Genomic DNA, 9,936 nt, shown 5'->3' on the forward strand with positions numbered 1-9,936 from the left:
CACTGCAGACAGGGCTGCCAGAGTAGCATCAGGGTCACTGCAGCCCTGTCCCGACCTGCTCCAGAGGCAGGATGGCTCTGGCAGTGCCCATCACCTGTGTACAGCTGGGAAGCTCCTCTCTGGCCCTTCCCACGTAAGCAGCTCCCTGGCTCTTTCTCAAGCACAGGCTACTGAGCCCTGATCCTCCACCAGCAGCTGAAGCAAGAGGGGCTGGGGGCCAGGCAAGTCCCCACCCTGCAGCACGAGGCCCCAAGCCCTAGGCAGGAGCCTGGAGCAGCAAGGGGCACAAAGGAGAGCCAGAAGGATGCCACGCAAGCAAAGTTACAATTACTAAAATACCGGTTTGCATTTATTCTCCCAATTACGCAGTTCAGTTTACTGCTGCCAAGTCTGTGACAAAGGCAGACTTGAAGGCGGCGATACTGGCAGGACTGGGCACGTGTCCCAGGAGAAAAGAGCTCCTGGCAGCAGCTGAGCCCGGCTCTGCTCACAGATAGGGCTAAAGCTGCCCAGGCAAGTTCATATCACTGGTGTGTGCTGCCTGCACAGCCAAAGAGAGCAGGCAGAGCACACCGAGGGCCCAGCACACCCCACATGTGAGCTGTGACCAGCAGTTTCTGTGGCACCTGCCTGGAGCTGGGGAAGGAGAGTGAACACCGCGGCAATCCCCAAGGGAAAGGCAAAACCAGGGACCTTGGTACAAAATGGGGTGGCACGGGGAGCAACGCAAACACCCAGCCCATGGAGAGCAGCGGGTGCTAAAGGCACTGGCCCCTCGTGGCCCCAGAATGTCGCAGGGACACCCCAGCATGCATGGCAGCTCTGGTGCAAAGGGTTCAGGGCAGGTAGTGGCACCAGGAGGTCCTGTTTGGTTTGTCTACCAGCACTCCTTCCCCAGGCAGGGCAACCAGGTGCCAGTGCAGGTGCCAGCCAGGGCTGCTCACAGCAGCGGGCAGCCTCTGCGCTTCTTGTTCTTCCGCACCTGCAGACCAGCACGGGTGGCCATCTCAAACACCTCCCGCACCCCCTCCTTCGTCTTGGCCGAGCACTCGAGGTAGCCGAAGGCGTTGATTCTGTTGGCCATGTCCCTCCCCTCCTCTGGCTTCACTGGCTCCTAGGAAGCAGTAAAAACAGGGTTTGGAAACATTGCCAGAACACAACAGCAGCTACCCTTGGTGCATCCAACCCTTCCAGCCAGGATCTGGTATGGGCAGAGGTGGGTTGCTGGCTGGGGGGACCCAGGGCTGTCCCCACCTGCTTCATCTTGGCCAGCTCCCGCCGCGTGTGCTCGTCGTTCCGCAGGTCCTTCTTGTTCCCCACCAGGATGATGGGCACATTGGGGCAGAAGTGCTTCACTTCTGGCGTCCACTTCTCAGGGATGTTCTCTGCAGCAAGCACACATGGAATCCTGTCAGCTGAGGGGCTGCTAATCCAGAGTCTCGTGAGAGAAACCAGCCCCAAGCTTTTTCCATTGGAGCAGAGAGAGCTCACTCCACAACATCCTCTGCTCCCACCACCTTTCCCCATTCAGCAAGTTGCCAGCATTTCCCTGAAGTGCACACAAAGTCAGGGTATGAAGGGAAGGCTCTGGCATCCCCAAGGGGCAGCATGAGAGCTTCCCAGACCCCAGGAGGTTCAGTAGCAGCACCTAGTCCTGTGGGAGCCTCAGGTCCCCCTCACTCCCTGGTCCCTACCGAGGCTATCCGGGCTGTCGATGGAAAAGCACATGAGGATTACATCTGTGTCCGGGTATGAGAGTGGCCGCAGCCTGTCATAGTCCTCCTGTCCTGCTGTGTCCCACAGGGCCAACTCCACCTGAGAGAGGAGAGAGACGTGGCTCAGTGGCTCTGCAGGCCAGGAGTGACAGATTTATCTTCCTTAGGTATAATTGTGCTCTTCCTCAAACTGGGGCAGGTTCAGGGTGACCCAGAAATGCTGGAGCCGTGGGGCTTCTCTGAGTGCTGCAGGTGCATCCGAGCACACAGACCAATCCTAGCAATAGCACTGGCCAGTGGCACTGCCAGCATGGGACCATGGAGCAAGGGATGGGAATGGCGATGGCCCTTACCTGCTTCCCATCTACCTCTATGTCAGCAATGTAGTTCTCGAACACGGTGGGCACATAGACCTCAGGGAACTGGTCTTTGCTGAACACGATCAGCAGGCACGTCTTTCCGCAGGCACCATCTCCCACGATCACCAGCTTCTTCCTGATGGCTGCCATGGCTGTGGGGACAAGAGCAGGTGAGCAGGACAGAGCAGCACGGGCAGTTCACAATTCTGGCCCCCCAAATTCCTGTGCACGACAGCCTGGGAGGTACCAGACAGAAGCATCTGGGCACATCCCACTCTGAGCAGCCAGTGACACACAGGACAGAGGCTTCCCCAACCCCTGCTGGACACCATTTCACACTCATAGGCTCATGGGCACTGCAAGAACTGGCCTGACTGGAACCATTTACACCCAGCACTGATGCTGTGGCTGGGACAATTTTCCCAGCTGTGGTCAGTGCTGGTGGCTGCAAGCAGGCACCTCAGGCTTTCCCTAGACATCTAACCCTCCCTGGCTTTGCCGTGCCACCACCCAGGTAACCACAATTTTAGACAACCTCAGAGTCTCACATACACACAGAGTTTATTTTAAATCAAAAATTGTTCAGGGCAGAAACTGTGGCCAGCACACCCACCAGCCCACAAATAACCTGATCAGCAGCTGGAACGCATCAAGCCGAGCTCTTGGAGGTCTGAGCAAGCAGGACCTGTGTGCCTGGCACCCAGCACCAGGCTGGCCCCATCCCAGCCTGTTTTACAAAGGAGCCTTTGCCATGGAACCAAGAGAGCCAACACTGGCACTGGAGACGGGAGAAACTGCCAGTCATCACTCAGCAAACAGAGCTGAAACCCCACGACAAAGTAGGTTACTCTCTGTCCCAAGGGAAAAGGATGCAGTTCTGCAAGGAAAACTATGCCTTTGCATCCCTCAGTTACAAAAGGGGGTAGCAGCCAAGCCTGGGAATCGGCCAGGACAATGCCACAAAACGCCTGGCACAGCATCTGAATGAGGCATGAGAAAATCAGCTACAGGGAGATCATATCCCTCCCCAACCTTGTGACCAAAACCTTTTTTCCATCTGCAGATTCCCAGTCCAAAGAGCCTGACCCACTCCTTACATGCCTTCAGCACATCACCAGCTCCCTGTCCCTGCTGAGATCCTGGGAATGATGCAGGCAGACATCAAGGTTTAATACCTGAAAAATTCACACTGCTCTGGGGGAAATTACAGGTGACCAGGAAACCTCTCCTCAAGGCAGGGATATTCCATGTCTTCCCCCTCAGCCCTATCCCTCTCTAGACCCTCTGCCTAGGCAGTGGGATGGGAAGGAGCCATTCATTCTGGGAGCCTGGGGAAGGTTCAGGGGAAATAACTCTGTGGGAAGGACACACACACCAATGCTGATGCATTGAGCTGCAAGTGGTGGGAGTGGACCACGCTGGGATCACTCCAGGATCACTGGGATCACCCTGGGAAGACCAGAATATCACAAGCCTGGCCTTTAACCAGGGCACTGACACTGAGCTTGAACAAAGGCTGGGCATCTGTCCCTGCCCCACACCCTGTGCCAACAGAAAATGGAGGAAAAGGGTAAAACAGGAGTATGGCTGCATCATAATTAGCTGCAAGTGAAGGATTAAAAAATGAGCCTGAATGGCTGACTTGCATTCCAAAGGCAGGCTGCAAAGCTACTTGTCTCATCAGTATGCCTGGCAGGTCACCCCTGTCACAAAAACCCTCGGGACCACCCCAGTTCACAAATCAAACTGCCAATGGTTTGGGCAAAAGAGAGAGAGCTTTCACCCAAATCCAGACCAGCTGCTGCTGTAGCCATGGATCTTTGTAGGTTCCAAGCACTTTGGCTGACAAGCTGAGGCAGGAAGGTTTATGGCTGCCGAGTGCTCTGGAGCTGTTAATAAAAATAGAAAGCTGGCACTTGTAAGGTGAAAAGAAAGAATCAAGGGCTGCATCCGGGAGGAACTGACATTCCTCAGCTGGGAGCCTCAGTGTGAGGCACATATCCCAGTGGAGCAGCATGTCTACAGGAAGGTGAACACATCTGTGCAACACGGAAGTTGTAGAAAAAAATGAAAAAAGTGCTCCAAAGGGTCCCTTTTAGGGATTGAGGGAACTTTTTAGGGAGGCAAGGGCTGAACATGGAGGGGGAAAGAGCTCCTGTCCCTATTCCTCATGCCCTCCTGCTCCTGCCTGTCCCAGCTGGGCCAGGCACACCCACAGTCCCACGCAGGGGCAGCTGGCCAGGAGTTCATCCGGAGGAGACAGGCGGTTTATGTCATGGAAGCAGATACAAGGGTTGGAGGAATCTGCTGGCTCTTGCCGCTTGAGGAGGGAAAACTCTCAAGGACAGTATATCCCTTGGGACACAGAAATGCATCATCCTTGGAATCACAGAATCATTAAGGCTGGAAAAGACCTCCAAGGTGCATAAGTCCAACCCCTGTTGCAAACCACCCTTCTTGTCTGACCAAAGGCTTGTCCTCTCTCCAGCAGCATGTCCACAGCATGGAAAAAGGCAACCTCAGGGAGAAAAAGCCTGTTTTTTGGACACAGAGCTTCTTCGTCCATAGCAAAACATGATATGCTGCTTTGTGACTCCGTATCCCCAAGAGGAAAGGCAGTTTGGGCCATACCGCTATCTAACCCACACCACCACGCAGACAACAACATCTGCAGCCTAAGGAGCAGCAGATGCCCAAGGACACAGGCATCCTCCCCCAGACAGACACCAGGATCTGCCCATGCCCAGTCTGCAGACTTTGGATTGAAACCAAAACCAACCAGAGTGGCACTGCTCCTTGTCTGCATGCTGCCCTGCCTGCACATTGCCCGGCGGCGAGGAGGATGGCAGATGCCCCAAACTGAGCACAGTCACCACACCCAGAGCTCCTTCCCACGGCCTCCAACATCCTCCCTGACCTGGGACGGCTCCGGGCCCCAGCAGCTTCCGAGCCCGGCGTGATGCCGAGCACTGACTCAGAGGGCAGAGGCACTGTCCCCACCCGAAATCTCAGCACAATTCATTCCATTACTCAGGAGAGCCATCCAGAAATAGCCCATTACTAATCCAGAGCTGGTGTGCAATGGCAAGCGGGGCAAGGGGGCTGGAAGAGCTGTGAGCCTCAAAGATCGGCTGGGTGCCCCATCCGTGCCCTGGACCCAGCAGCTGGCATGGCACCAACACCAGATGTCAGCAGCTCTCTGTTCCAGGAGAGATGAGCTGCTTTGCCAGGGGATGCTCTGTTGCTCAGCAGGATGAGGCCAGTCCCTGGGATGAGGACTCTGATGCAAAGGTCTTTGCACTGTTGCCAGATAACGAGCAGATAAAAAGAGTGAAAAACATTAAGACAATTTCATGAAGACAAACAGGGCAATCCCAAGCACAAATGCAGAAGAATGAATTGAGAGTAGCCCTGAGGAAAAGGACTTGGGGGTGCTGGTGGATGAGAAGCTCAACATGACACAGCAGTGTCAGAAACCCCCATGTTCTGGGCTGATCCTCCAGCAAGGGCAGCAGGGGAGGGGAGAATTCTGCTCCTGTGCCCTGCTCAGGTGAGACCTCACCTGCAGAGCCTCCAGCCCTGGAGAACAACGTAGAGAGGACCTGGAGCTGCTTGAGCAAGGCCATCGAGCTGAAGCCCCTCTGCTCTGGAGCCAGGCTGGGAGAGCTGGGGGTGCTCAACCTGGAGAAGAGAAGGCTCTGGGGAGACCTTAGAGCCCATTCCAGGAGAAATTGGTCCCTGAAAGGATGGTGAGGCCCTTGCACAGGGTGCCCAGAGAAGCTGTGGCTGCCCCTGGATCCCTGGAATTGTCCAAGGCCAGGTTGGATGGGGCTTGGAGCACCCTGGGATAGTGGAAGGTGTCCCTGCCATGGCAGGGAGTGGAACAAGATGAGCTTGAAAGTCCCTTCCAACCCAAACCATTTGGGGATTCTATGATAATCTGAGGACAGCTTTACTACAACTGCCACCAGGCCAAATGATTAAAAGCACATAGTCATCCACAACAGACATGGAATTTGAGATTTTAAACTCTGTCAAGTGCCAACCATCCCAAATTATAGCCTAGACTGCCCAGCCCATGCTGGCAATCCAACCTGGCAGCTCTCGGTTGTGAGCAGCACTCAAGGGGCCCCACTGGAGATGCCTCCTGCTCATCCATGGAGATAACAAAAGGGAGCAGCAACCGTGCGCCAGCATTTCCCACTGCCAAGCCCCGCAGGACTCCTGTGCCCATCTCTGCACCTGCTACTGCAGGCAGGGTGGGCTCACACAGGGATGGCTGTGGATTTAGTGTGTACCACTGCTGCCAGCACCAGCCAAATCCTGAGCAGGCAGCTCCTTCAGCTCACCAAAAAGCTGCAACATGACCCCAAATTGCTCTGTTCTACTTTCCAAGCAGCTATTCTAAAGCCATCACCATAAAATCAGCCAGGCTTCAGGGCAGCCCTTATGTTACTGGCCTCTCCCAGCTTTGTGCCTCAAAATGTGAAGTTCCTGCTGTGCAGGAAATGGGGAATTCCTCTGGCAGCAGGATGCGTCCATCATCCAGTGTCAGCTACAGGGACTCGGGATTAGCACAGAAAGATGTTAATGCTGTGAAGGACTCCAACCAGGGACAGAAATCTTTCCCTGAACCCTCCTTGGCCAGGCTCGAGTTCCCGGAGGTAACAGAGAGGTTTTGTTCTAAAGCAGAAATTCCCCAGTGCTGCTGACAGCCCCACCCCAGTCAGACCTGTCACACCAGGGATCACAGCCCTGGCCAGAGGCACAACTCTGCAGCCTGGGCAGAGCTGGGGGGGAAAGAGTTGTGCTGGGAGCAGCCCCTTGACAGGGCCACCCCCAGTGCTGTGGGGCAGTTTCACTATGAAAAAGCTTTTAGTAGTTTGGACTCACTGGTGCAATGATAAAGTAAGTAAACTTCCAAATTAAACTCCAACAGGAATGCGCACTGAGGGGAATTTCATTTGCTGAGACACCTAAACCATGGCCAAGGTAGTACAGGACATGTGTCTTGGCCACTGTTGCAAGTGCGAGAGGGATTCTTACTGCAGAATCATAAAATCATTAAGGTTGAAAGGCAGAAAAAATTTCCAGAAAGGACTGGAAGCAAACAGTAATGCTGAGGGAAAATGCAATGGGCAAGGCAGAGCTTGGGTTCCTGGGCGGATCACAGTTTGAGACCATCCAAGTGGCGCTGGTTTTGGCAAAGCAGCATCTGCAATTTCATGCTCATGCAGCCCCTCGGCTGGCCAAGCTGGTTAGTTTGTGCAGCACAGACCACTCCCCAGCCCTCGCCTAGGCCAAGAGCCATCACTGACATCCAAAGCAGACCCACATCCACCACCAGTACCACCAGAGCCCCCTGCTCCGAGCCTCCCAGCCTGCTTACCACCCCGCCTGCCACCCCGCCTGCCTCCGCTGCCAAAACTACCTGGCACCAAGGAAAATGTCTGTATTTACCACCTGAAACCTTCCTCAGACCTCTAGACCTGCTGTATTCAAATGAGTGATCATCAAAATAGGAGCTCAACTCAGTGCTCAAGTTTAGACCTTACCCCTTTTTTTTGGAGATATTCTTTGGGCACGACCAGGCAGGCTGGGCTAACCGCACACTCCAGTGGCAAAGGGCAACTGTCTGGACCCAGACCCGGAGCAGTCCAGCCTGGCATGTTTTCATTGCTAAATCCCACAAAAAACATCCACAAGCAAAACACAGAAAGGAACTTGGAACAGAAGAATTTGAAAGCCTAAACAAAGCTCGAACCACAAGTGTTTGAGCTTTGTGGGAAAAGCTGCCTGCCCTTACCTCCTTTTCCAAAGGACATCATGCCATGTTCTTATTTTACCTCCTGCAGAAGTGACAGCCTTCCCAGCCTCACGGTAGCACAAGTGTCTTGCTGAAAGCTCCAAATAACATGCCACAATCTCAGCAGATGCCTGTACTTGTGCAACGCCTGACTGCCCCAGCGCCGATCAATATCTGCTAATACAATTCCTTACTTTTCATGTCAATACGCCTCTCCAGTGCAAACGGCAAGTTGGGAGGTGAGCCCGGTTAAATGCTCCCAATAACCTGTTGGAAGACAGTGACTTGGCTTATTTTCCACTTATATGTTTCCCCGGAGAAGCTGTAGCTATCAGGAACATGGATTCACGTTAAACTTCATAAATTCTCATGCAGTCTCTACCTGAGCTGAGAAGGAGGAGCTGGACATAAACTGAAACTGTTTGGACTTTTGGCGTTTGGACACCAAAAGCACTTGGCAAAATAGAAACAAAATGCAACTGATCTCCATGACACACGGCCAGCCAAACCACTACCTCCAGTCTCCAGTTTCCCGACCGGAACACTTTCCCACAGAAGTTAGCTTGGGGGGCTCAGCCAGGGCCCTGCTCCCAGCCCACCCCATGCAGATGCAACCCAGGGAGCATGCTACCATTCCCACAGGAGTGTCGTGAGGCTGGGGCTGGATTTAGGGGGCTTGGCGGCCACTGGGAGACTTGGCTGCCAGACTTAGTGCTGGAAAGGGCCACGCAGTCATGCTTTTGGAATGCTCCCCTGCTCCTAAGACATTACACAATTATTTCCCTTCCCCGCAAGCCCCCCTAATATAAATGTTTAAGAATGAGCTCAGCAGTAAGCAAAGGGAACTTTTTTCCTTTTTCTGAAGAAAACACAGAGTAGCCACTCCATGAGCAAGGCTGTGTATAGGGACACTGCTGCAGCGGGTGCTGTAGGGAGGGATGTGGGATGGGGCAGCAGCTCCCAGGCTCTCATCCCAGGTCTGACACTGCCTGAGGGACAACTGCAAGTTGGGACCCACAACCCAAGGCCACCCTCAAGGGACGACAACCTCCAGTAACTGAGGTGCAGCTGACCCACCCCTGCCCACACCAAGGGACCCCCAACCCAGACACACCCACCGCACCCTATCCTGCTGTACCCCATCCAGCCCAGCTGGGCCACCCACCCTATACCCCATTCCCCCAGCAATGCTCACACCCCACCCCTGCACTGACTCCACACCCCACTAGTAACCCCACACTCCAGCAACCTCATCTCTGAGCTCACACCTTACCAGAACTAGCAACCCCACATCCCACTAGCAACCCCAGATCTCAATCCTTCCAAACTCTACCTGTAAACCTTCATCCCAGTTCCCCCAAGCCCCACCGGTAATCCCAAAGCCCTGTTTCCCCAGACTCCACCAGTAACTTAGACCTGATCACCACCAGTAATGAAAACCTCAGTTCCCCTAGACCCCAGCCCTGACCCCACTCCTTACCAGTATCCCCCCACACCACCAGTATCCCCACTCCCCAGTTGCCCCCCACCAGCACGGACCCCAGCAGCGTCCCCAGCCGTCCCCGCACCTCTCTCCGCCGCTACCGCGTCCCGCTCCAGCTCCCGTCTCCAGCTCCGCTCCCGGGCTCGCCGCTCCGGGCACCGCCCCGTCCAGGGCCGCCCGAGGGCGGAGCGGGAACGCGGGGCTGTGCCGAGCCGTGATGGGCTGTGCCGAGCCGTGATGCGCTGTGCCGCGCCGAGCCTTGCCGTGCCACTCCCAGCGCTGTCCCCCCACCGGCTCCAGCACGCTCGACGTTCCCCGCTGTTTCCCTGCTGAGCCCTTGGGCACCCCGACAGTGTTCTCCCGGTTTGGGGTCCCGAGGCCAGGTGGGGAGGGCACAACCCCAGCCTTCGGGAGGGGCTGAGCTGCTGCCCTGAGACACCCACGTGCCAGGTAGAACAGCAAAGACCTCTTCGCACTGTGACAGACACAGAGGTGGCAGAAGGACATGCCTTGTCCCCAGGGTCTCAGTCCCTTCCACAGGGCACTGGCAGAGGGGGCTGTGACGTGTTGTAC

At 55.2% G+C, this 9,936-nt stretch overlaps 1 protein-coding gene across 6 annotated transcripts; it reads right to left on the reverse strand.

Moving 5' to 3' along the window:
- Nucleotides 1-321: 321 nt before the first annotated feature.
- On the reverse strand, nucleotides 322-9,543 carry RHOC (ras homolog family member C). Of its 6 annotated transcripts, none has more exons than XM_085044310.1 (6): nucleotides 9,449-9,543; nucleotides 8,075-8,147; nucleotides 2,069-2,226; nucleotides 1,695-1,815; nucleotides 1,255-1,385; nucleotides 322-1,114 (listed from the first exon to the last, which is right to left on the reverse strand). In XM_085044310.1, the coding sequence occupies exons 2-6, from the start codon at nucleotides 8,079-8,081 to the stop codon at nucleotides 941-943; spliced, it is 591 nt and encodes a 196-aa protein (XP_084900436.1). In that variant the 5' UTR covers nucleotides 8,082-8,147; nucleotides 9,449-9,543; the 3' UTR covers nucleotides 322-940. The 6 variants fall into 6 exon arrangements, with proteins under 6 accessions (XP_084900436.1, XP_084900433.1, XP_084900437.1 ...); XM_085044307.1 differs by having other exon boundaries at nucleotides 7,881-8,147; XM_085044311.1 differs by having other exon boundaries at nucleotides 9,420-9,518.
- Between the last annotated feature and the right edge of the window lie 393 nt (nucleotides 9,544-9,936).

The sequence above is a fragment of the Lichenostomus cassidix genome, unplaced genomic scaffold (genome assembly GCF_008360975.1).
Source record: "Lichenostomus cassidix isolate B80296 unplaced genomic scaffold, HeHo_3.0 unassigened_scaffold_chr26, whole genome shotgun sequence".
In the NCBI taxonomy this organism is placed as follows: domain Eukaryota; kingdom Metazoa; phylum Chordata; class Aves; order Passeriformes; family Meliphagidae; genus Lichenostomus; species Lichenostomus cassidix.

Bases quoted from the DNA above. Each gene is read 5' to 3' on its own strand.
- RHOC (XM_085044307.1), bottom strand. From the start codon at position 7,902: ATGATGTCCTTTGGAAAAGGAG. The intron at 1,816-2,068 runs GTAAGGGCCATC...CTCCTCTCTCAG, and splicing joins TAGAGGTAGATGGGAAGCAG to GTGGAGTTGGCCCTGTGGGA. The intron at 1,386-1,694 runs GTAGGGACCAGG...TGCTTGCTGCAG, and splicing joins CGACAGCCCGGATAGCCTCG to AGAACATCCCTGAGAAGTGG.